The sequence below is a fragment of the Rhinatrema bivittatum genome, chromosome 15, assembly GCF_901001135.1.
Source record: "Rhinatrema bivittatum chromosome 15, aRhiBiv1.1, whole genome shotgun sequence".
Classification (NCBI taxonomy): domain Eukaryota; kingdom Metazoa; phylum Chordata; class Amphibia; order Gymnophiona; family Rhinatrematidae; genus Rhinatrema; species Rhinatrema bivittatum.
The window spans coordinates 53,644,379-53,671,907 of NC_042629.1; the positions used below are offsets into that span (position 1 = coordinate 53,644,379).

The 27,529-nt window shown below is 43.0% G+C and overlaps 1 protein-coding gene across 6 annotated transcripts in view; it reads left to right on the forward strand.

The window, feature by feature from the left end:
- The first annotated feature begins 1,943 nt into the window (after positions 1-1,943).
- Positions 1,944-27,529, forward strand: part of ARHGEF10L (Rho guanine nucleotide exchange factor 10 like) — a 187,199-nt gene continuing 161,613 nt past the window's right edge. Inside the window, exon 1 of one of the 6 annotated variants that reach the window (XM_029577849.1) lies at positions 1,944-2,044. Coding sequence is in view for 3 of the 6 variants with exons in the window: in XM_029577852.1 (XP_029433712.1) it covers positions 8,136-8,394 (259 nt within the window). In the remaining 3 variants the exon portion in view is untranslated. Of the gene's footprint in view, positions 2,045-7,915; positions 8,400-25,770; positions 27,207-27,529 lie in introns of those variants that run through there. The other 5 variants (XM_029577852.1, XM_029577845.1, XM_029577847.1 and 2 more) reach the window with 5 other exon arrangements.

Sequence of the window (27,529 nt, forward strand, 5' to 3'; positions counted from 1 at the left end):
TAAAACCTTTTCTGCTGGAAAAGAAACAGTAGAACTAGGGTTTATAAAATGAAACTCCAGGGGGGAGGACTCTGAGCCAACATCAGGAAATATTTCTTCACAGTGCTACGATTCTGGCTGCTGTGCAGCCTCCTTACCACCAGAGGTCCTCCATGAGTGCTCTCCCCTGGCTGGCCCAGCCTTCCTTGCCTGCCTGCAGTGCGCCCAGACACCAGTACTTAAACCTGCCTAGCCCATGCCTCGGTGCTTTGACATCGAGTTCCTTTGGGCTCCCTGCGCTAGTCACCCATTTCTTGCCTTGCTCTATGGCCTACAGGCCTTCTGGTTCCCCTCTTGCCTTGCTCTGTGGCCTATGGCCCTTCTGGTTCTCTCCTTGCCTAGCGGCCTATCCTAGGCCTTCTAGACCCCTTGCCCCACCTGAGACTTCCAGGTCTCTCCCATGAGGCTAGGCCTCTTGCTCTGTTTTCTAGCCCCTGCCTTTCCCTTTGGGGCTTCTCTGCCATTGGGCATTCTGTTTTCTGCATTCAGTGTAGTCCTTGTCCTGGTTTGTTCTGTCTTCCTTGTCTCTGTTCCTTTAATCTAGTACCATGCTTACTGGCATTCTGTTCCTGTGTTCTGGTTACACCCATCCTTGCACCCAGTTCGTGTTCTAGCTCCACGCTTACCTACACTCTGTTCCAGTGTTCCTGAAGTTTACCTTACCTCCATGCACCTCAAGTCTGTTCCAGAGCCTCAGCCAGCTTGTACCTCGTTGCAGAGACTCAGCCCAGCCTCACTGGACCACCCACACTTGCTCCAGTCCTTCCGTCCCGTGCCACTCCTGGAGGTGGTGTTCACCTCGCCTTGTTACTGCCCAAATCCCTAAGACAGAGAGGGGGGTGGATGCCTGGAATGCCCTTCTGAAAGAGGTGGTGAAGACAAAAACAGTCAAATAATTCAAAGGGGCATGGGATAAACACAGTGGATACCTAAAGACAAGAGGACAGAAATGAAGAAAAGGGTACATGGGGGTAACCTGCTTGGTGGCGGTTACTACTCTAAAATAATAAGCCTTGATGCTTTTGACGCAACTGCAACATTTCTCTCTGCTTTGATGGTGGTGGTGGGGGGAGAGGAATTGGAATCAGACAACAATGAACACGGGTCCTGACTTTTATGGTATGAGGTATTGATCTGCAGACATAAGGGAAAAAGCACAGGATTGCTTCTACGGCAAAGTCCAAAAGCAAAGCACATCAAGCAACAATGTCTGAATTTTCAAGAATGTTTCTTACCCAGTAAAAATGTTGCTAGCAGTAATTTTTCATGGGTTTGACAGTTGCTTGGTTTTGATTGTAAATATTGCTACCCTTAATATAAGGGTTGGGGGTAACTGGCATGGAGCAGCAGTTGTTATCCTTGGGAGAAATATAGGGGTGGCCTGGAAGGCACGGCAGATGCTACCTATGGATGCTTGCTGAGCAGACTGGATGGACCATTTGGTCCTTTTCTGCCATCATTGCTATGTTACTATGTATGTTACTATGGGCTCACTGTTCACTGACCAACGTGTACTCATTTTCCTAACTCAGACACCATCAACTCACTTATACGCACAGATCACCTTGTCTCTGTCCAACCTGTTTTTCTAATTCACCTTTCTCATATGCAGCACCAGATCATTTACATGTATCTGTTCCTCACCCTGCGTTCTTCATTTGCAGGTAACTATCGGTGCCATAAACTCAGCATATATTTTCCTTTTCATGTCCCATCATCGTCCATTAGGTGTCACCAATAAAAAGATCTTTCACAAGTTCTTTGACAAATTATTAGAGCCCAACCCAGAACTGAACCTGTGTTTCCCTGAGCACAAATAACACTTGTTCAGCAGGTGTATGATTCACATTTAAAGATTGCTGAATGCCAAGGTTTTCAGAACTAGTGACGCAGGGAGATCTGAGGAATTCACACCATATGCAGCCTCAGCTTTAATGGAGCAGAGAGCACAGAGGAACGTAGACACTGCCTTGTGATAACACCAGGAAAGTCTCTTTCTCCAAAGGTACTGTAATCAGGGAATCTCAAAGGAGAAGCATAAAGATTTTTACAGCTGAATTTCAGTTCTTTGCTGCTGTTTTCTCCTTGATTTTTCATTAAGCATCTCTTTGAACGTGTCCTTAGCCTGTGGCAACCTAACTTTGTTCTAAATTTCCAATGATCCAACCTATTCCTGTTTTATAATGAAGTCATTGGGGGGTATGTGTGTGTGTTGGCGGGGGAGGGGGGTGGTGGTGATAAGAACGCTAACAATATATTTGATATATTTATGAAGATCAACCTTTTTTTCCAGCGAGTTTCCTTCTAGACTGTACAGAATTATGACAAATAGCACATTTTTTTTAGATAGAATTTTGATGGTTTGAAATGCTGCTTTAAAATAACATTTAGGGCAAAAAGGAGTAAATCATTCCCGTGATCACTGGTGAGACCTCTAAACTAATTACTGTATTCAGTTCTGGAGGCATTGAAAGAAAGGAAGTAGTCCAGAGACAGGCTACAAAAACAATATAGGGCATGCAACACAGACCCTACAAAGAAAGGCATAAATTAGCTCTCTGAAAATTACCCTTCCTCAATAGGGCTAGAAGCATGCACATTAAGAAACAATATGCATACTTTACAATAACTGCATCTATGTGTTTCAGATCTTCAGAGGGATAGCTGTGTTAATCTGGTGTAGCAAAAATGACAAGAGGTGGCTAGCACCTTATAGACTAATCAGTGAAGGCATGAGCTTTTGAGAACAGAATCCACTTTGTCGGATGCATGAAGTGTAGTACAGGAAGTGGGAAATATACCGTATATGGGGATGCGAGAGGAGGACACAGAACAAAGAGAAGACGCTGAATTAGGCAAGCAGGGTGTGGAAACAGAGCGCTAATAGCATTATAGTCCAGCCTACTGACAACTGAAGTAAATGTGAAAAGACAGAATGCTCTGAGAACAGTTAAGTTCATACGGGCCGATACAGTAAAGTGCGCTCCGGTGGAACACACTGTTAGCCCGCGTTTGGACGCGTGTTTTCAACGCGCTATTTTTACCCCTTATAATAGTGCATTGAAAACGCACGGTCAACCCTCCCCTCCCCCCCCCGAAACTAATAGCACCCACAACATGCAAATGCATGTTGATGGGCCTATTGGTCATTCCTGCGCGATCCAGAAAGTAAAATGTGCAGCCAAGCCGCACATTTTAGTTACAGAAATTAACGCCTGCCAAAGGCAGGCGTTAATTTCAGCCAGCACTGGGGAAGTGTACAGAAAAACAGAAAAAACTGCTTTTTTGTACACCCTCCAACTTAATATTATAGCGATATTAAGTCGGAGGCCCAAAAAGTAAAAAAAAAATTTAAAATCTGCCGGCAGCACGCGGGTTGGAAGACAGAAGCTCAATTTTGCCGGCGTCCATTTTCTGAACCCGTGGCTGTCAACGGGCTCGAGAACCGACACCGGAAAAATTGAGCGTCGGCTGTCAAACCCGCTGACAGCCACCGCTTCTGTCAAAAAGGAGGTGCTAGGGACGCCTCATTTACATATTTTTTTTTACTGAATCGTGCACCCAGGAGAGTGGCCTGGGCGTACGTCGGGAGAGCGGGCGCTCGCCGGCTCTCCTGCAGGTTTTTCTGTATCGGCCTGATAGATAGTTGTAGTATGCCATGAAGCCATTGTCCCTGTTCAGATCTAGGGTGACGGTGTTAAGCCACATACTCAGCCAGGCAGAGGAAGCTGTCCTTGCATGGGGACTCTCCTTCTGGCCCTCCAAATCTACACAGATAATCCAATTTTGCAGTGACTTTGAATCCTACTTCCGCTGACTCCAGGAATACTTCCATACCAACTAGCACACCAATACATAGCCACACACGGAAGAAGTAGCTGACACACCCTCTCCATCTACTCAAAACATCAAAAACAGAAACTTTCAATGATCACCCTCAGATGGGCATAGCACTGGATTGGACTTTTACATAGAATGCTTCCGACGATGTGCCCAATCTGAGTTAATTAATAAACAGCATTGCTTGCCTAACAATTTCAGCTGCATAGAATAGGAATCCATCCATAACCTCCAAAACAACCCAGACATCATTACTGTTATGTTGGTGGACCCTTGGACTGAAAGGGAGTTGACGCTACCTGTGGGGAGAAGCCCCACAGGGCTCCCCGTCAATAGGCGAGGCTGATTGAGAGCAGAAACCCCGCTGGAGCTTCACCACTAGGTTGAGCCCTCGGGTGCCGGGGCTGGCTGGATTTACTTGGGGCCTCTGCAGAGATGGATGTCCAGGAGGAAGAGACAGAGTGGCACAGGCAGAGGTCCGGCACAGGCAATGAAATTTGAGATCGGGATCCAGGCATGGGTCAAGGCAGGTGGCGAAGCTCAGGGTCAAGTTTCAGGCAAGGGTCATGGCAGGCAGCGAAGCTCGTGGTCAAGTTCCAAGGAAAGGTCATGGCAGGCGCGTTACCTCGTGGTCAAGATCCAGGCAAGGGTCGTGGCAGGTGGCGTAGCTCATGGTCAGGTTCCAGGCAAGGGTCATGGCAGGTGGCATGGCTCGTGGTCAAGGTCCAGTCCAAGTCAAATCCAAGATCAGTCTGAGGAACGAAAGATGGAGATGAGGAACATGGGAGGAACTCAGGAATGGCAATCCACTTCTCAGGAGTGAGGAGTCCTATTGCCAAGGCATTGGCTGAAGGCAGGGACCAGCCTATAAAGTCCCTAGGCAGTGATGTCATTGGGGAGGGCCGCAGGCACTTTACCGCCATGGGCCCTTTAAATAAAGAAGAGAAGTGCGCACATATGCCTAGGAGGTCGCCAGTTGCAGAGGAAGTTGGTGACATTCCAGCCGCGAGGAAGCAGGAGTCAGCGGCATCAGGCTGGCAGCTCGGGGCCGTGAAGAAGAACGGCGGCTCCCCACTACCACCTGGATGCCCAGGGCTGGCCTGACCGCCATAGTGCGGCATCAGGTGAGTGAGGCCTCCTGTGGCCGGCAAGCCTAACAATTATCAAGGAAGCTGACCAAGAAGAAGCCATGATTGTCATGAATAGAATGGACTATACACAAGAAGCAAGGAGTCAACTCACCACACATTTTACAAGCCCCTGCTCTCGGACCCCACTGGAGAATATCAAAAGTAACTACATGAACTCCTAAAGGGATTCCCAGCTGGAATATGCCAACAAATTTACAGAGACACACCCCAGGAACCTCAAACAGGTACTTTCTACCTATTACCCAAAAACTCAAACAGGGAAACCTAGGATGCCCCATTGTTTCACAGGAGTGTCTGCTTGCATGAAACACAGATTTTCTGAGGAAGCGCTATTCTATTGGTCACCTCCCAGACAATACCAGTATGGCAAACATGGATGAGTGTAGACAGAAAGCTGGTAGATAGGTGAGATAAGAGAGAGATTAGTGATAGGAATGTGAGAAGCAAGGTAAAATCTATCTATGAATGAATCGAGGTAGAAAGGAGTGAAATGGAAAAAAACAAAAGATGAAAGATCAATGTCAAACACAGATGTAGGGAAGCAAGTGAAGACAAGAGGAGAGAGAAGAAATGGAAAATGGAATGGAGACCCTGAGAGAGGTGTTAGGAGAAGACTGATATGAGAAAAGCAGAAAAGAGAAACCAGGACCAGCCTGATTAGAAAAACAAAATGCCTAGACAACAAAGATAGAAAAAAGGCATGCTATTTTTCAATTTTTAGTGACTGGAATATGTCAACTTTGGGAATGTGCATTTTCTTATATTTTGCTCAATACAGAAGGAAATATGTTTGTTTCTCTTTCTCCAGTATTGCACTGCTTACAAATGTCTGACTTCTAGGGGTTTCCATTTTAGTTTTTGTTTTCATGTGTTTTTTTTTTCTAATTTGTAGCCCCTTAGATGGGCTTTCAAATTAATGCGCAGGTGCACTTTGGTGCAAGTGTGTCAGCACACGCCCAGATACACAACCATGTTATAACTCACACGCGTATATGCGCGAATGTTATAAAATAGCTGGATGTGTGAAGATGTGCGCCTAATTTTCAATAGGCATGCATCTAGGCTCGCAAATCCTACCTCTACCACGTAAGCTGGGGAATTTTAAAAGGGGCACACATTCACGCCATTGCAGTTTCACCAGCTCATCCACTTGCCCAGTTAACAACTAGGTCCTCCAAACCCTCTGGTTGAATAACTTACACTCTCCTCAGTTACTCCAGACCCTTAAAACCCCTCAGGTATGGCTAGTTTTTTATTTTTTTAAAAACTCACAACTTGTCACTAGCAGAAGTAAACTTGCACAGCAGGGGATCTGGGCGTGCGCCTAGCATGTAAGTATTTACGTGTACATCTCTTGGCCATGCCTTGAAATGCTCATGCCCCACCCAGACCTCACCCATATGCCCGCCCCTTTTTGAAAACATTTGAGATGTGAACACAGCCGGAGATACGTGCGTATCTGGGTGGCTTTTAAAATTCGGTCGGTGGGTGCAAGTATGACTTGTGCGTGCATCCTTCAATTGATGCGTGCGCCAGGTTTTTTAAATTCATCTTTTTACTGGATATTAGGCGAGGGCCAAACTGTATTCTGCTTGTATGACAAACATGAGATATTTTACTAGTGTTTAGTTTCTGAGTAGGGAGCAATAAGAGTCTGGCTTGTTCTGTTTTTCCAATAGGAGGTGTATTGGGGATGTAGGGTCCAATGTAATATTTGGAGTGCTGCCTTTTCTAAGTAGGGTTGCTGCTGTCATGAGAGTTAGTGCTGTTATGGTATAGGAGGTTTGCCACATAGGTTCTAAGTATCAGGGTTTTTTTTTAAATTTTGCCTTGCTCCACAAAGTGTCTGGCTATGCTGGGTGTTTGTGGTGGTATTACTAAAGGCACACCAGAATTTGAATCTATTTTTGTATGGTGAGTTGTAAGGGGAAATGCCTTAGCATTGGCGAGAGAATTGCTGTGGGTACAGAGAGTGCATTACAGAACTGGAGGGGCAGGGTTTATTTTGAGATTCTGTCCCTCCTATATAGATCCCAAAATGTCACTCCTATGTGGAAGAGTTGGATGAATGATGCTCAGGGCCAGAATAAGGCCAACTGATGCCCTAAGTCCAACCCAAAAATGGTGCCCCTTCCATTGCTTAATTGACAAGACATTACGACTCAATAAGTGCTGAAGGTGAAATAAGATTAAAAATTCATTTTTCTTCCAGGCCATCCACCAGGCCAGACCCCACAACAATATTAAATATAAACTTAAAAAACATTAATTTAACACTAAATAGCAGTAAGCAATATAAGCAAATTATTTGTTATAGGAGGCAACAGAAAAAAATGCACATTTTCACCCCCTTTCCCTTGGTGTCCTATGCACTTGCTTATTTTGCTTAATGGTTAATCCAGGGCTGATAATGCTAGCAAATAATTGTAACAGTACTTTCACTGGATGGTTGAAACTGATCTGCGGTTTCTTTATGGCATATAAGGCCCTTGAGACTTTTTTTTTTTTCCTCCCAGTGTCCTTTTATAAATTTAGAAGCAGGAGGCTGTGCTGTGGGGGGCGGGACCGATATGTGGAAATGTCAGTTTGGCCTGATCCCCTCATTGCCTCCCCCCAATTCTTTTGCCACTGAACGTTCTTGGCCTTGGTTGTCCATACCAGATAAATCAGGAGGAGGGGGGGGGGCTAGAAAATAAAGCAGGGTTTTTGACAGGAGGTAAAAACAAAAGAGACCGGGCGGACTCGTCTTGCAGCGCAGGGCTCTCAGCCTGAATATTCCGAGCGGTAGGACCCAAGCGCCCTTCTGGCCTAGAGTGAGAAGCAGCGGGCCTGATTGGCTCTTCGGGAAGCTGGCTCCGTTCCTATCGACTGGCGAGGGATCGAGAGGCTGGGGCGGGCAGGGGGGGAGCCTCTGCTGAGATAACAGTTTCCAGCAGGACGCTCGTAGAATCTTTTGCGGTTTGGCTAAGCGATTTCTCAACAGAGACAATGGCGAGGAGGTGAAAAAAAACCCCGCGGAGGAGAAGCAGCCGGGGGTAGAGAGAAGCCGTGGGGGATGGACCTCTGGGAAGCCTGCTCCTTTTGTACCTATCCTAACAAAGCCCGATGAGGAGGAACTGCTTGTGTGCTCCCAGCGCGGCTTTCCGTCAGATTCGCGAGCAAGAGCCCCATAGCCTGGCTCAGCCTCTCTCTCTCTCTCCCTATAGACGCTTTTGTTTTTTTTTTTATTATTTTAATGTGTACAAACAAGCCTCTGCCAGATCCGAAGTCATATTTAGAGTTCAGACTCGCCTCGCTGGTCCTGCGTTTTCCAAGAAGTCTCTGCTTCTACAGAGAGGGGTTGTAAAGAGCGACTTTACCAAAGGTCAGGTTAGTGCTCTGTCTCTAAAGGGATCTTCCCTCCTAGTTGTGGAGCACAGACGGAACCTTACCACTTTCCGTATCCATCCCACCCCCACTATTGTCTGCAATGCTTACTCCTGTTGGATTTTCTACCGCTGACCGCCCTTCCGCAGCAAACACCTACACGGCATAAAGGCAATAGCGCTGATGACGTCGCGTGCGCCTTCTGATGTCACAGGCTAGCTGTTGTGGGTTGTGACTTTAGCGGGCTGGTGGTGACATCAGCCCTGTGATACGAGACTAAGGAAAGGAGCTGTAAAACAAAGAAATGTTAGCTACAAAGGGGTTAAGTAGAGCAAGCCCAGAAACAGTAAAAGGTGAATTTTAAAAGCCCGCCGTGCGCATTAATTAGGGGACGTGTGCATATGGCGGGCTTGCGCACACCGAGCGGATTTTAAAAGCTACCGAGATGCGTGCATATCTCCCGGAGCGCGCACATCTTGGACATTTTCAAAAAGGGGCGGGGCATATGTAGGGCAGGTCATGAATCTGAGATGTGCGCATATATACTTATGCGATCCGGCGAGTGCCAACACCCTGTGCCGCGTAACTTCTGCTATGGATGATGTGTAAGTTAAAAAAAAAAGAAAAATCGGCAGATCTGCGGGGTGTTAAGGGTTGGGGATAACTGAGGGGTGGTGAAGGTTATTAAACTAGGGCGGTTTGGAGGACCTATCTCTTAACTGGGCGAACTGGGAATAGCGTCAGTGCGCACCCCTTTTAAAAATCCCCCGATTTACCCAATAGAAACGGCATTTGCACACATTTACGTGCGCAAGTTATAAAATAGCTGCATTCCTGGGTGTGGGCCTACCCGCCGGTTTGAAAGATACTAAGCGGCAGGTGTGGGATTCAATGCTTGCTTGCCAGGGCCTGGGTTTCTTTTCAGGCTGTACTGTCAAATAAAAGGCAGATCAGAACACAAATAATAAAATATTAATTCAATAAAGGAAAAGGACATTGAACGAGGCACTTCAGAATCATAAACATAAAACTCGGCACTCGTGGTTGAGTGCTATTACTACTACTACTACTACTTAATCAATTTTTAAAGTGATATGAGACATAAGCAGTGCTGTGCAGATATGTATAAGAGATAGTCCTTGCTCTATGGTACTTATAGTTTAGTCAAGACCAACAAGAGTCTATGGGAAATATATCTTTGGAGACTGGTATGGTTCTGAGGGATTGGAGAAGGGTGAATGTTGGTGCATAGTCTGTGATGTAAACTGCCAGCAGATAACAATAATGCCTTTTAGGTTGGGAAGGGTCAATCAAACCAATCTGGGCCCCTGCCTCCTTAAAATCCCTAGTTGCTGATTCCAAGTGGGACAAAAAGTTGGTTGGCCCACCTTGTTCTGCCTCCTATGAATAGTAGCATTTTTTTTTAAATTTAATATATATTCTTCTTTTTGGTACTTCAAAGCGGATTACATTCAGGTGTTCCTCTAGTTATCCCCTCTAGTCCTATGAGCCCCCCTATACCTGTCTCTTGCTAAGTCACTTATGTAAGTACTCTTAATCCGATCATGTATGGGCAACAGGGGACTGCCCTATCCACCCCACTTCCGTTAGTCTGTCATTGGTAAGAAAGCAAGCAATTTGAACCACTATGTGCATTATGGAAAGGCAGAATGTGAATGCAACTGGATTTGGATTTGCATGTTTCTTGGTTCTGTGTGTGTGTGTGTGTGTGTGTGTGTGTGTGTGTGTCAGGCTGTACTGTCAAATAAAAGGCAGATCAGACACACACACACACACATACGTAATGTTCGGTTGTGTGCACTCAATCTTAGTTACATTAAAGGAGTGGACATCCACACGCAGGCAGCTAGGAGTTCCTCAATTATATAGCCAATGTTACTGCTGACATGTATGTACTCTGAATACACTGAAATCTCTAAAAGAAGTGACTCATGTCTTACATTTTTTTTTAATTTGCACATACTTGTGACACATGAAACGCAAGGGTTTGATTTGACCTGAGGAACATCTTCCTGTAGGATCAGAAACTTACATAACTGTACATGAGTAGAAATAGTTTTGTTTATATATGGAGTGCTGGGGGTCACTTCTTTTGAGAGATTTCAGATGAATACTTTACCCTGAGGGCATCAGTAAGTAGTTTGTGAGAGCTAGGCTAAGGTTTGCTGTGTGTGCTATTCCTTAGGCATTCATTTTCCGATGAGCCCCAAAAAAAAGAGACACCTTAGGTTTGTCTCCGTCAGGGATCCAGTGCAATTCGATTGGAGGATGGAGGTAGAGAGAGAAAGGTGCTGGGAGCTTGGATTAGTGTCTGTGCGATGCTGCTTGCATTGCCTGAAAAGGAAAGTAGTGTTGGGGAGGCAAAGTGCAGCAAACACCATCTGCAGGCCGTGAAATGGGAAGGACTTGTCCATTAGGCAAAGGGAAGATAGAGGAGTAAAAATAACTCTGTATACATTCCTGGGTACACGGTCTGGGTGTTCACATTTTCTGCTTGTCTGTGTTGCACAGTTTGCGGTATATTTTCCCAGGTTTATTTGGGATCCATGGGCGTAATATAAGGGGAAAGGGAAATTTGGATTTTTTTGCCTGCTTTTTTTGAAGTAGAACTCAAAACAACTTATAACATTTTTTTTAAATTCAGGTGCAATAATTCCCTGCCCTAAAGAGCTTACAATTTGAGTGGATGCCTGAGACAACAGGAGACAGTGACTTGCCCAAGGTCACAAGGCGTGTCAATGGGAGAAGTAGGATTTGAATCCTGGTTCACAATCTGTTGCTGTAACCCCTAGACAACTCCTTGTCCTCCTCCTCCTCCTAAGGTGTTAAGGGGTTTCTTGGCTGAATATGCATACGTGGATTTTTAGATGTTTGAAAGTACGCATACTGTCAGAATGCACCTACTTGAGGCCAAATTAAAAAGAGGCGGTGAAAGGAGTGTGAATTTAAATTTGAAAAATGTTTTGAGCATAGTGCTCTTACCACTAACGTGTACTTTTGACTGGATAACAAGCCAATCATCAGATACATTGTATGAGGGTAGCTTGTGTTTACAAATAGGTTGGGCTTTCTGGTGCCGATGCAATAAAGTGTGCCTAGCATAGCGTACAGGTTTATGCATGGTTGGATGCGTGTTTTGGAAGTGCTAGACTAGCACCTGATGCAATAAGGAGATTAGCACAGGCAAAACGCATGCCCAAACAAATGTGTAGAAGATAGTGCTCATCACATGTAAATTCCATGCAGATGAGACTGTTAGCTGTTTAACCCCTCGATGCAGAAAATCGCTGGGCCCCCAATGCACACTTTTTTTAACGTGACAAATTTAACTCCAGCCCTGGAAGTGGCGTTAAGTCAATCCGTGATTCAAGGGCTCACGAGAAATTTAAAAAATATGGTCTTCTGTGGTTACTCTTACTTAAATCAAACTGCTTGTGGTGTTTAAAAATAAAGGTAAAATGTGATGGCTTGATTAAAAAAAAAAATTCTGGACACACTTTATGTGCACAGCATACATGCACAGTATACACATAATTGGAGCGGACTGGGAGGGAACGGGGGAAGGCCCCAATGCATCACCGCGGGTAACTGCATATGTTTCCCCCCCCTTGCGCGTGCTGACCCGACATTTTATAACAAGCACGTGCATGTTATAAAATCGCGCGTCCATGTGTTCGCGTGCCGGGTAGTGTATGCACATGGACGTGTGCGCAATTTTTTAAAATCTACCCCTAAGGGTGCTCATTTTAACACGTGACTTATTGCACCAGTCTCTCTGTGTGCTGAAAAGTACACTTGTGCTCTAGAAGTGAGGTGCTCTATTGAGAATTATAGAAGAGAAAGATGTATAGTAATAGACTTCCCAGATAGCTCCAGGCCATTTGGGTCTGAGTTAGCCCTGGTTTTACCCCATTGTATCTACAGTATAAATTCATAGTCCTGCTATTAAATAAAATAGTTAGAAATAAATAAATTAGAACTACAAGTTCCAGAAGTGCAATGGGATAAGACAGGGACAGTTTCATTCTGTCCCTGATGACCTGGAGTCATCTACTAACTCCACATAGAGGCATCTGTATTCCTCTAAGGTTGTCCCCACCCTACTGATCTTATCTTTCCCTCTCCTCCACCATCACATTCCTCCAGATCTCTCCTCTTTTCTTTGGAACCAGGAGCCAGTCCTATGCCAGGCTGGTGAAAGCAGTGACCAGTTATGAAGCTGTGTGGGCAAGGATTGAGCCAGTGAGCGCTTTGCTCCTATGACTTACAGTGACCACGCCCCTCTTGACTTCCATGAGGGAGGAAGGGCCTGGGAATGGAGTATATGGTGGTTAGGTCCCTGGCCCCTTACCATCTCAACATGTTCCTGCAACCACCATGGTTGGGCCTAGGACTGGCTCCTGCTTCCAAAGAAAAGGTCTGCAGAGGGATGGGAGGAAATGACAGGAGAAGCGCTGGAAGGTGAGAGAAGGGTTTGCTTCTGTAGAGGCCGATGATCAGCAGATTAGCAACAGTTACATTGCTAGTTTAAATGTCCTACTGGCTGCCAGCCTCTGTTAATGAAAAACAGACAAGTTGGCTGATTGAGAGCCCTATGTCTTTCACATTTCTTCATAGTAGCAGACAGGGCCGGATTTAGGCTTAGGCAACATAGGCATGTGCTTTGGGTGCCAAATTCGGAAGATGCCCAAAAACTGGAACTGCCCCTGCTGCTCTCTGCTTTCCAGAAGGAGGGGGCGAGGAAATCACTTTCCCTAGGTCCTCTGCCTATTGGCGCCGTCATCTCTTGTAGCAGAGAATCTGATTGGAGAATCCGTAAGGATGGACCAAAATCCAAAGAGAGACTGGCTGCCTGTGGACTGGGCTGGAGTAGGTCAGAGAATGGCATGCAGAACAGACCATCGCAAAACTGGATTTCTCTGAGAATCGGTGGCCATTCTGTGGGTACAGCAGTGGAATGTCCAGGTTATCCACAGAGACCCTATTGCTTTTTTAATGGCCTGCTTGCTCTGTGCTTATGTTGAATGCCAGCTATGCATGAGAGAGGAAGCCACATCATTTTGTTACATTAAAATAAATTTCTCTTTTCCATTGATAATCAGGGCTGAATAAATCAAGATCTGTGGGTGATATCATCCGGCATAACTGAACGGAACTGTCTCTCTAAGCTAGTAGAGCTTTTAGCTCTACTGAGAATGTGCGAGAGTTGCCTCAAAGTTCCTCAGTCTGTCTGTTTTTTGTCCATGTTTCTCATGAAAGGCTTTCTTGTCTCTCGGTATAACTGTTTCTCTCCTTAGTCATTTGATCTCTTCACGCGACCCACAACAACGCTTTTCAGTGCTTCAACTCCTCTTCTGAAGAAATCTGAGAGTTTTTCCTTCTGTTTCAACCTTCTCATCATGACTTCCGAAAAGAGTGGATTCAAGGCCTGTGCATGTGGCCATTTAATATCCATCACTGATGACTATGACCCATGCTATCTCTGGGTCCAGATCATGACCAGCTTAACATCCAGGCTTACGGTAAAATTTTTCAGAGGGTCCAATGGTCTAGAGTGGCAAAAATTGATGCCCTCATATGCGAGCTTCTCCCAGAGCAGTGGCAGTAAGTCATCCGGTGATAGTTCCTTGCACTTTCAAGACCTGGGGAAAATGGCCTGAGAGTTGCCGATGCCACAACAGCACAACTCGATTGAGTTGGTCATACGGCCAGCTAAGGCCAAGCACCGTGATGTCTTGGCGCACTCAGCGCATTCCATGCTGGTGCCCTTGAAGAAACCTAAAACATTGTCACAGACCTATGTTGGCCATATCCAAGTAAGTGGATTTTTAGCCACCTGAAAATACATGCTTACTTTCATAGTGCATATACTTTTGGCAACACAGAAAAGAGGCATTTTAGAGACATATTTGCATACTACATGTATATTTAATTTTTACAAACATATACACATAACATTTCTAATTTATTCCATAATTTTAAAATGTGTATCAAAATACTTTTAACTGCAAAGCAACACATAATGTATGCACTGTGCAGATGCCTGGTGTTTAAAAATTGGCTTGCTCTCTGCAGGCTTAAAAGTACACATGTACCTTTGTAGTTAGATACCATACTGAAAATTTACCCAATAATATACTACAAAATCCTACAAAATACTTTCTCTGGATCATATTAAACTCACTTAGAAGCATGACAGCAGAAAAAGACCTTATGGCTCATCCAGTCTGCCCATCCGTCCAATTAATTTAGCATTATAATTCTCATCACTTTCTTAGAGATCCCCTGTATTTATCCCATGCTTTCTTGAATTCAGATACTGTTTTTGTCTCTACCACCCTCCATTGGGAGGCTGTTCCACACATCCACCACCTTCTCTGTAAAGAAATATTTCCTAAGATTACTCTTGAGTCCTTTCAACCTCATCTCATGACTCCTTGTTCTAGAGTCTCCATTTGAAAAGGTTCACCTCCTGTGCACAGAAACCTTTTGAATATCTCGATCATAGCTCCCTATCTCATCTTTCCTCTAATGTATACATGTTTAGGTCTTTAAGTCTATCCCATAAGCTTTAGAATGAAGACCACTGACCATTTTAGTAGCCAACCTCTGGACTGACTCCATCCTGTTTATATCCTTTTGATGGAGTGGTCTCCAGAATTGTACATAGTATTCCAAGTAAGGTCTCACCTATACCTTTTTTAAAATTTAAAATTTTGATTTTTATTGATTTTTGCATTTTTATTTCTGATTTCATGTATAAATGTTATTATGATTAATTATTGTTTAATTTGCTATGAATATCTATTGTAAACCACCTAGAATATAGATAAGTGATATATAAATTTGTAAATAAATATAAACAATTGTTTATGGATCTACTTCTTTTATAGTGCTCCACCAGTCACACATAACACTAATCGATTCATCTGCTGTCATATGTACAGATTCTACATATGTCATTGGAAAACACAGTAGTTTATGGTTTATTGATTTAATGAATCACTTTACTATGGTAATCAAAGTGATGTACAAAGACTTAAAACATAAAATATTTATATAAAATACAAAACTTCAATTAATACAAGCAATGCTCAAGAAATTACTACAAATAATCAGGCCGATACAGTAAAGTTCACGGGAGAGCGGGCGAGCGCCCGCTATCCCGGCGCGCGCACAGGCCAGTGTCCTGTGTGTATGATTCAGTAAACTAAAATATTTAAATTAGGCCGGTGGTAAAAAGAGGCGCTAGGGACACTAGCGCGTCCCTAGCACCTCTTTTTGGACAGGAGGGGTGGCTGTCAGCGGGTTTGACAGCCGCTGCTCAATTTTGCCGGCATCGGTTCTCGAGCCCGCTGACAGCCATGGGTTCGGAAACCGGACGCCAGCAAAATTGAGCATCCGGTTTTCAACCCGCGGGCCGATTTCAAATTTTTTTTTTTTAACTTTTTTTAACTTTCGGGACCTCCGACTTAATATCGCCATGATATTAAGTTGGAGGGTGCACAGAAAAGCATTTTTTACTGCTTATGGCTCATCCTATATGCTTACTTTCAAAATGCATATACTTTTGGCAACACAGAAAAGAGGCATTTTAGAGACATATTTGCATACTACATGTATATTTAATTTTTACAAACATATACACATAACATTCCTAATTTATTCCATAATTTACTGCTTTTCTGTGCACTTTCCCGGTGCCAGCAGAAATTAGCGCCTACCTTTGGGTAGGCGCTAATTTCTGAAAGTAAAATGTGCGGCTTGGCTGCACATTTTACTTTCTGTATCGCGCGGGAATGACTAATAGGGCCATCAACATGCATTTGCATGTTGCGGGCGCTATTAGTCTCGGGGAGGGGGGGGGGTTGGATGCGCGTTTGACACGCTGTTACCCCTTACTGAATAAGGGGTAAAGCTAGGGCGTCCAAATGCAGGTTAACAGTGCGCTCCCCCCCCCCCCCCGAGACTAATAGCGCCTGGAGCGCACTGTACTGTATCAGCCTGAATGTAAACAAACATAATAAAACAAATAAAATATAATCAGTTGAAACAAATACAAAATCATCACTATAACTAAAACCTAACAAAAAATCATAAAATCAAACAAGAAACAAAGACAATCAGTAAAATTTTAAAACCAGAAATAGTGTCCTAAAAAATTTACCAAAATGGCCTGATACAAGCTAAGAATCTGAGTAAAAAAACAATTTTTTACACTTTCACTAAATTTTTGATCATTTTCTCTAGCCGCACCCCATGGGGTAAAGCATTCCAGAGAAGGGGCCTCTGGTAAGCAAAACTAGCTTCATGAATAGATTCCAGTCTTTTTTTTTCTGTAGTGATGGTAATGTCAATAAATGTATTTATTAAAACTTTTATATTCCGCATTATCCTTAGTTCTAAGCGGGTCACAATAAGTTAAGCATAATAAATGGATTTATGGGGTAATATGTAACCTGTTAAGTATGCAGGAATACCAGTATAAAGAGCTTTGAAAACTAAACAAAGAATCTTGTAGAAGTTACAGGTAACCAATGAAGCTTTTTCAACTGTGGGCCAACATGGTCACATTTCTTGCAACCAAAGGTCAATTTGGCTGCCATATTTTGAAGCAATTGCAATAGTTTCAATTATGTTAACAGAAGGCCATGATACAATAGTCTATTCAATTTAGAAGCAAGGCATGAGTAAGAACTTTTTAAATTGTGAGGCTCCAAGAATTGACATAGACTACAGATGTATTGCAGATAACACAGGCTGTTATCAATTTTTATTCCTAAAGAGCTGATTACTTCTTGTATTTCAAAATACAAACACTTATAGAGTAATTTTATAACAACTTGTATAACTTATTCCTAAGTAGCTTGAGATCTATTTAATGTTTGGGTACTTGCCCAGGTACTTGCAACCTGGATTCTCCACTGTTGGACACAGGATCCTGGGCTTGATGGACCCTTGGTCTGACCCAGTAAGGCATATGTTATATGGTACGCCAGTTCTCAAAGTGGTCTTGCATGCACTGAGTTTACTATTAACACTGTAACTTCTAACAGCACATCCTGAAATAAAGGTTTAACGAAAGCTGCTGTTTTTACAAAATGTGATAAGCACGATCACTGGAGGCAGCACGGGAGGATAAGCATGACAGGAAATGCTCTAGGTACAAGAATGATCTTATGAACACTAAGCGTATGAGACAATCATCAACAATCATTGCTCTTGCCACAAAATTGTTCAGCCTTGTGCATTGAAACAGATTACAGCAGTATGGCAATCAAAAGCCACAAATATGAAAATAAAATAGCATTTACCTGTGAGGGAGTCGTTTGGACCGTTAGATGATGGAAAAGTTAACGGGACATTAAGGGAGGATAATACCACCACAGAAAGACTAAATGAATTCTTTCCTTTGGTGTATACTGAAGAGAATATTGAGATACCGGTGAGACAGTATTCAATAGTGATGATTCAGAAGAACTGAAACTTATGATTAGAGCTTGGGAGGGAGAAATTATGTTTAGATTATTGATAGGGAGTCAGGATAAGCTCCTGAAGAATGCCATGTTTGTCTCTAAGAAGCCTCTCGTATGGACATTTTTATTTTTGGCTTACCATATAAGCCTCTTACAATGCAAGGAATAACGGACGTTTAAAACTCAAACAGTTTAAGTTTCTGTAGTGGGCATACTATGGCTAAAAGGATGTACATTTAAACAGATACAATAACCAGAGAAACTAGGCCTAGAGTCTTTTCCAGCATTTGGGCCTTTTAGAATATTTTGCAACATTTAAAAGTCAGAGCTGTAACAGTTTTCAGTTGCAGAGCAGGTGGACCCTGTACTAACAAGGCAAACAGAAGCCTTTTGGAACTTGGCAATTATTGACAAGAATGAGGACCTGATTGGAGGTGAGCTCGAAAGACTCGGCTTTGCCAGATATTGATCGACTGATGAGAGCTGCAGAATAAGAAGTATCATATAAGCATCTTCTGTTTTTTAAAAGAAGAAACAACCAATGAGGGGAGGCCTCATATTCAGAAGCTACTTCCACCCTCCGATTACATGGAAGAAGAGGTACACACAGCATGCGATGTTTTGATGAATCATTTTGGACTCTTTGGCTCAAATAATCCAGATGTCCTGACATTTTAGGGGTGTGGATTTGGCAATCATCCATTATTTTAAAATGTCCATTTTATCCATAGTATGCCCATTGCAGAAACAAAATGTTTGAGTTTTAAATGTCCTTTATTCCTTGCATTGTAAGAGACAAATATGGCATTCTTCAGGAGATCTGTACTTGGACCGGAGCTTTTTAATACATTTATAAATGATCTGGAAAGAGGAACGATTAGCGAGGTGATCAGATCTGAAGATGACACAAAATTATTTCAAGTTAAATCTCAAGCGAATTGTGATAAATTGCAGGAGGACCTTATGGTACTGGAAGATTGGGCATCCAAATGGCAGATGAAATTTAATGTGGACAAGTGCAAAGTGATGCACATAGGGAAAGTAACCCTCATTGTAATTACATGATATTAGGTTCCAGATTGGAAGTTACCACTCAGAAAAAGGATCTGAGAGTCATCGTGGACAATACTTTGAAATCCTTGGCTCAGTGTGCGGCAGCAATCAATAAAGCAACATAATGTTTGGAATTATTAGAAAAGGAATGGAAAATAAAATGGAGAACAACATGATACCTCTGTCTTGCTCCATGGTGAGACAGACCTAGAGTTCTGTGTGCAATGTTGGTCGTTGCATCTCAAGAAAGATGTAGTTGAACTGGAAAAGGTACTGAGAAGTGCAACCAAATGATAAAGGAGCATGGAATGATTCCCCTATGAAGAAAGGCTAAAGAGGTTAGGGTTGTTCAGTCTTGAGAAGACAGTTGAGGGGGGATATGATAGAGGTCTATAAAATCATGAGTGGCAGATTATTTATTACTTTGAATGGAGATTTTGTTTTAGACCAAACTGTGTTGGTTTTATTTTATCTATGTGTAACATCTTTTGTCTATAATATTTTTTTTTAATCCTAATATTTATTGCCTTTGCTTCCCTAAAAGTAATTTTTCCCTCTATACTACAGATTTCTATGTTTCTTTTTATTTATCCTGGTTCCCCATTGACTTTCCTAGAGCTAGGGCACACAAATGTTTATGAAGCCATTCAAATGAGACTGTGGGGTAAAACAGGGCAAGAATTTTTGGCTTTAGACTCTTCCTTCATGCTGACATCATGGTCTGAGCATGCTCCATGTATTTTCTCCATCAAATTCCAGATGCTAAGACTTTAGGAGACTGACTCTGCATACCCCAAAAGGAATCATGATGGTCATGAATAATCTATTGTGCTAGTTTATTTAAAATATTTATAATCTGCTTATAGTGACCGATCATACTAAGCAGAGTACAATGTTGTACATAAAACAATAAAGTAAAATCAAAATGTAAAATCCAAAAATTAAACAACCTTAGTGTTTTTTAGGATAGATTTTTCACTCATTTAGTGTGCATTTGGTTGTATTTATTTTATTGATGTAATTTTTTTTTTTTAACTATTTATTGTTGATTTTAAATTATGCTTGTGATGTCACCTTGGGCCTTTTTGGATAAAGCATCTGCCAAATAATATTTGGTGAGAGGCCCATATAAAAACCTATAGAAAGGGGTTTACATGTATGTTTGTTTTTTTTTTTATTGCAAGATATACATGGCATCTGAGCTGCATTTATTATTAGCTGATTTTTATTTGGCCAAGTTTGCAGACTTTTCAGGAATTTTCCAGGTTCCAGATTTATGTAAACCAAGCCCTCTTGTGCTGCCATGGCTTGCTTCAGTTTAAGGCCCTCCCACGGTGACTTTTGCCAGTGGACTGAGAACATGCCAGGAGGAGAAAGGACAAGATGAGGGCTGCGGTAATAGTGAGGCAGAGATAGATGAGGCAACTGCCTCAGTTGCAACTTGTAGGAGCAGGTGGTATGGACAGGCTTTTCAGTCTCACAGGGTCAGATCTCAGATGATTGCCCATTCCGTGCCCCAGGGGGAACCCAATCTCTCTACCCCCGCTCTTCAGTTTCACCTCATGTACCAAAATCCTTGACTGTGATCCTGGTGGAAAATGAAGGCATGAGTGAGACAGGCAAGAAAGGGATTGAGATGTATGAGGGGGAGATGGAAAGATGGAAAGGTTACATGGTAAGGGGTAGAAGGGGAAAAGTACAGTTTACCCCATATGTTCCAAAAATACTTAGTCTCTCTGAAGTCGGCAATGCAGATATAGGCAAAGAGTATTTGAAGCAGCTTATATGTCTAAATATTGCTGATTTTAGTTTGAACTGAAGGAGCTGTTTCTCGGTGACGTTTCCTGCTATTGGATGGGGAAGGATTGGAGTATATCATGGCAGCATGGATTGGACTGCTGAGAGACATGGCAGTCAGATCAGTATTTTTCTGTCACAGCTTTTTCTTCTGGCTTTCCTGGCTGTTCTTTTAGCATTCCAGGCAGCACAGGGTAAAAGAATAGCACTGACAGAACCGGCCTGTCTACAGGGCTTTATAAAGCATAGTCATTTCATAAGATTGATCAACGTGATAGCAGCATCAGCTTTCAGATAAAATACTTCCCAGAATGTTTGTTTTGGCTTGGGCTAGAGATCCCACAATCAGCAGCCAGTGAAAATAAATATAAAAATTCTGGTTTTCTTTTGTGTTTAATCTTTGTGATCAGTGAGTAACAGGGAGAAGTATGCCACAGAAAAGGTTGAGGATGCACAGAATAGGAGGTGGTAAGAAAAGAGAAAAAAAAATTTCAGAATTCAAGAATGAAAGGATCAACACAGAGGAACCTTCGCCCGGGGGGAGTGAGGGTAAATGAAGCTAGAGGACAAGAATGGTGTGTGGTATTGAAATAGGGAGAATCAATAGAGTAGATAGGACCTGGGGGTCTTTATCTGCCATCTTATACTGTGTAGTAGGGCCCTATGAGCAGAGCTGCCAACTAACTCCCAGATTTCAAGGAATTTGTAAACCAGTCGAAGCATTTCACCTTCCTTCTCAAAGCATTTCAGTTATCAGTATAAAAAGTATGGTTACTGATGCTTCCAGATGGTAAGCAGGACTGATTGTTATTGTTGCATTGGAGTTAGTTGGCAGATCTGGATTTGTTAATTGTGGTTATGCCTTTGCAGAGTCTGATAGAAGGCCATGGTTTGAGATATGCACAAATTAAAGTGAGCTGGATTACATGTGATCTCCTCATCTTAGCTTGGTGTCATTGTGTTGGGAAACTACGATGGGGTGGTATAGGATTGAATATTATTGATTGATATGTATATTATACAGGAACCTCCGGTATATAAACCCATAAATAAATAAATAAATAAATAAATAAATATGAAGGGATGGGCTGGGGTGGCAAATGGAAGGCATAATATAGGATAGGATGGCATGGGAAGGGAAATATTGTATGGTATGAGTGAAGAGGAGTAGCCTAGTGGTTAGAGCAGCGGGCTATGACCCAGGGAGACCAGGGTTCAAATCCCACTGTCACTCCTTGTGACCTTGGGCAAGTCACTTTACTCTCAATTGCCTCAGGTACAAAATTAGATTGTAAGCCCTCTGGGGACAGAGAAATACCTACAGTACCTGAATATAATCTGCTCTGAAGTGCCAAAAAGCAGAATATATATATATAAAAATAAAAATCAAGATTGGAATGGTTTGGTATGGGATGAATGAAAACAGTTGGTATGTATGAGATGGGATGGCTGGTGTGCCATGTGATGGCTTGCTTTTAGAGCTTTGTCCCACTAGAAACAATTATTTTGTCTTTGCTTGAGCAAGGCTGGAATTGTGCCTAAATACTTCCTCTGAAACATGATTATGACTCTCTAGTGGGGGCATTTTAGCTATTTAGGTGGTAACTGCTATTGAGATATAATTTGAAATTCAAATATAGGCCAAAATGGGCTTGTGTAACAGAGTGTTCTCCACAGTGGTATCTTAGCTTTGGGATTAGCTGCCTTCTCACCTCAGATTAGAACTCTGTTATCTGACCATTATGCAGAAGCTGAAAACATGGCTATTTACTTTGGAGCAGTGTTCCCCAACCAGTGTGCCATCAGGCCTGATCAGGTGTGCCCTGGAAAAGTCACCACTGCCTGATGCTCAAATCCAGACCAGCTCCTAGGTTCTGCTCTCAGTGGTGGCTCTTATGCCTCCTTTCTGAGAGCATGTGAAGTCGAGCATGCCTCTCGTTCCTAGTTCCAGCATGAGCCCCCAGGGTATGGAAATTAATGGGGAGCCAGCAGGGCATGGATAGCAGGATCATTACTTTGTGCAGCCCACAGAAACTCTTCCTCTTCCCCCTGCTGAGCATCTGGGTCCTTTCAGCTTCTGTCTTATTTCCAGGCTGAGTAAGGTCAGGAAAGCATGCACTGAGCCCTGGATGTGACCGAGGGTTCGGGTAGCAGCAGTGGAGGAGTTCTGGCAGATAAATTATTTGGCTAACTCAACCCTACCCTGGCATACCTCCAACATGCCTTTTACTTATTCTGCTAAATCTCAGCCACATAAGAATGTTTAGCTGGAAACGTAAGGGGGGATATTCAAAACTTGCCATTTAGACTGATAACTTGTGAGCTATCCATCTAAATCTCTTTGAATATTGATTTCATCATTACTATGTAAACCAGCATGATGTGACTTGTTCATGAATGCCGGTATATAAAAAACCTAAATAAATAAATAAAATCATTGCTAGTCTTCATAAATATTGCTGTACAGTGGTGGTAAGTATTCAGATATGATAAGTTGTTGCCCCAAAGAGCTTACAATCTAAGTGAGTGACTTGCCCAAGGTCACCAGGAGCATGTGTGGGAAAAGTGGGATTTGAACCCTGACTTCCTTGCTTTTTAGCTCATTGCTATAACCACTAGGCCATGACTGAGGAAGCTAGCACCTGTGAACCTGTCCGTTTCACCCTCTCTCCCAGAGCTGTGAAGCCACTTTTGATATGCTCTGTGTGGTACCTAGCATATCATTTGTGCCAACATGGACAGGCAGCACTAACTGAATAACAGTCAGTAGGCTTGAGAATTTTTGCACTCTCTCCATAATGTCTTGGATTTTGATCCCCTCAAAAGCAAGTTATTCACCACCACTTCCCTCCGTGTCCTAGACACTGTGGTTGTTGAGCTTGCATTTTTGGCATTTTCAAGGTTCAGTTTTTCCTCCTCCACTTCCAGGGCTATACACTGGTTTCTTAAGCTTGAGGGAAATTGGAGTCAGGATGTAGGGTCTAGAGGCTGCAGTAATCTGGGTCCAGCTGTCATCTTGTGGTTCAATTTCACCTTCCCCATTGCTTTAGTTTTCCATTTTTAACACCTCATTCAGCATTTCATTGATGTAGCCCTCATTTTCCTTCATGCTTCTCAGTCTTGCCACCTCCTTTCTGATTTCCATCACCTGTTTCCTGAGGGACTTCACCTCAACAATGTTTCATGCTTGAACTCGTTCCTCACCGTGGATCAAATGTCCATCTAGACAGCAATAGAGGAAGAAACAGTGATAACAGCATTGGCAAAACAATGTTTCCTGGTCCTCTTTTGGGGGAGGGGTAAAGTTTCAGAATGTATTAATTTAGCACATCTTTATCTTTATTAAAATTTCTTAATTGCTAATGTCTCAGCTCTAAGCAATATAAAGCTTAAACATACATAATTAAAAGCAATTTCAACAAACATAAAACTACACACACATAAATATATCTCCTAAAGTAAAAATCATGGCAGGGAAAAAAAAAAAGACTGAGTGTTCACATATCTTCACAAATAGGCCTGCCTGAATAGAAAAGTTGTAAGTACTGACTTAAATGCCTTCAAACAGTCTAATTGACACAGGGCTTCTGGAAGCGAATTCCAGAATGTGGGAGCTCAACAGAGAAAGCAGAGTCTTGTGTCAGCAAGAAGAGCTTGTTTTACAAATGGAATTTCTCGTAAACGTTTTTGAGAGGATCTGAAGGTTCGTGTTGGATGATAAAGCCACAAAAGAGCATTGCATCAGGAAGATATATCACCATTGCATCAGCTTAAAGACCATCATACAGACTTTATATTGAATTTGATAGTAGATGTAAGCCCTGGTGTGATTTGTTCTTTGTGGCTTCCACCAGATACCAATCGAACCGCCGAGTTCTGAAGTTATTGCAGTGGCTTTAGCACAGACGTGGCATTACAAGCTGGCCGTGTGGTCAGATGGGATGTTGCCCCCGTTTCCAAAGAACAGCCAAGCCTATTGTCCCATTCCCAGCACTGGAGTTTTCCACACTAAGCAGATACAGGAAAGACCCCCAACAGCAGACTTTGTCATAAGTGATGAGTGGGAAGGTCACTTGACCACCGACCCAGGTGTTCTTCTAAGAATTCCTGGGGGGCACTTTCCATCCGTCGCCTAAGAGGTCAGAGGCATCTTCTCACCTCTGACTGTTCTAGTGCTCCTGGAAAAGCCAGGGACTTTCTTAGCTTGTGTTCTGGGCACAGACCATGCACACTGGCAATTCTGCCTGGGGGCTCTGACCTGGGGCTAATCTCACTGGGGTCTACATTGGGAGTTACCTGAGGGGCTTATCAACTGCATGCAGATACAGGACTGCCTCAGGGGCTTACTTAATGTAAGCACACATACAGTTACTGGGATTATAGCTGGGGGCCTTGAACAGCAGGAATTTTATTCCTCACACAAATAATCACATGCACACGAGTCAGTACATCACGGTTCCAGGTATTTTTGGTAGGTTCATTTAAGCAATAAGAGGTTAAAACACAGAATAAATAAAATCAGAAAATACAGAAGAGTTAGTTGCAGATAATAACAATTAATACATATATACAAAGCTTACATTTTCCAAGGGATCAGTCTGTAGTATCATGTCCAGAATGTGATCTCACTCCCCTCTAGCTATTCAGTTCAGTTCTTAAACTGGCAATTTGCTTGGGAAAGAAACTGTGTCTCTTCTCTCGCTGCATACTCTTTATCAGTTTGAGGAACTGCTGTGCGTGTTTGTGAAGGAGTGGCCCTACTTCCCCTCCTTAACCTGTGCTGGGCCAGGCATTGAGCTTGATCCACCTTAAATCCTACAGGGGGAGAGAGCTCAGGACCTTGCTGGGTCAAGATAAGAGTGTGAGTGTTTCCAAGAGCAGGAGCTCCTGACCCTCTCTGGAAGTTAGTGTTGTGAATATGCTGCAAAGGTAGGCAGTCTACTGTTATGTTGTTTTGCCGATTACTGAATAAAAGTTAAAGTTGTATGATGAAAGACTGGAGTCAGCGTGGTCCTACTCCAGCCTATACAGATTTCACTTGGCTATTCAACATATGGTGTTTAAAAGTGGGATTTGAACCCATGCTTCCATCGGGAGTCAAGAAAGTGGAAAGGTTTACTGTGTGCACCCTACCTAAGGAAGTAGGTTTGGGATAGAAGAAAAGTGTTGCTAGAGGTGCAGAGCACAGAGGTTTTGAAGAACTCTAGCTCAGAGAAGAGCACAGAGAAAAAAAATCCCTGTAATAGAGAGTGGTCTTTGAGGCTTGTAGGGGAAAACAGGTTTAGGTTTATAGTAAGAGACTAGCTCCGCTCACTTGAGTCAAGGAACTAATTAAGTAGCTGGAAAGCAGGATTTCTTTCTTTTCAATGTGAAAAAAAGAGAGCAGAGAGAAACTGTGTAGAAACAGGGCACGGTCCCTACAAAGACTGAAGCTGCCAGAGTATGTGTGTGTGCACAGGGTGTGGCCTCCAGCAGCAAGCTTTGGCAATGTACTAAGTACAAGAATTCAGCTGAGTGGAATCATGATTGAATGGGGATGCAAGCATTGATTCAGAGCCTTCAGGAAGGGCAGAGGCAGCTCCAAGAAAGTATCCTGAAAGACCAAGCTACTTTGGCACATGCCTGGAAGGATTAGAAAGCAAAAACAGTGCTTCTAAATCCCTACCTGCAGAAAGCAAAGCCAGGACTGGATCCAATACAAGTGGGAGCAGAGAGAGCACAGCAGCTGTCTGAGTCACATGGCTGCAGCATTACCCTTCAAAGAGACTCCACCTCAGAGAGAGCTGAAAGCAGCAACTGGGCTGAAGCCAAAACAGACCCTGAGTGGCAAGAGCCCACAGAGGAGGAGGAGTGCCAGAGGAATGATCCTGCAGTGACTGAGTCTGAAATACCAGAAAGCACATGATGGAGCTTCACAGCTTCATTTGGAAGAGGCAACACAGAGCGCCCAGAAGGGGGGCACTACAGAATGACCTGTGCAATGCAGCACCGACTGACCTATGGAAGGCAGCATGCAGGAGCCAGAGAGGGGTGCAGCAGAGAGCCCTGAGAGAGGCATTGCAGAGAGCCCAGAGAGAGGTGCTACCAGGAGCCCAGACTAGTTTGAAAGCCACAGGCCAACCACTTAAGTGAACTCATATTTACTTATTTTGCACTGTGAAATGCTAAGAACTGCTTATGAACAGGCAAGAATTTGTGAACTGTAGTTATGCCAATAGTTCTACAGTGAGAAAGTAAACAATTAGCTTAGTCTGAAAAAGGGAGGATTTACAGAACACTGTAGGATAGCCGAGTGAAAACCGTATAGACTGGAGCAGGAACCAACTGATTCCAGTCTTTCTTCATGCAACTTTAACTTTTATTCATGTAATCAGCAAAACAACATAACAGTAGAAAGCACAGACGTCCAGGTGTTAGTTTAAGTACTGATCTTGTAAGAAGCAAAGTTGAAGATGGTAAATAGGTAAGTTTTTAATGCCTTCTGAATGTCTTGCTTCATGATATTAAATGTATTTTTTCTGGGACAGCATTCCAGATAATGGGTCCTGCAACTTAGAATACCCTTTCATGGGTAATGCTTAGCCTAGCTACTTTGATAGAGGGTATTTCTATTAGATTTTTGCCTTCAGATCTAAGAGCAGGAGTTGGTTTGTAGATGCAAGGATAGCATTGGCCCATGGTGATGAAGCGTTTTGTAGAGTTTTATGTATTATGGATATTATTTTATAATAAACTCTTTGTTGTATTGGAAGCCAATGCAGTTGGTATAATGTGTTCATGCAGCTT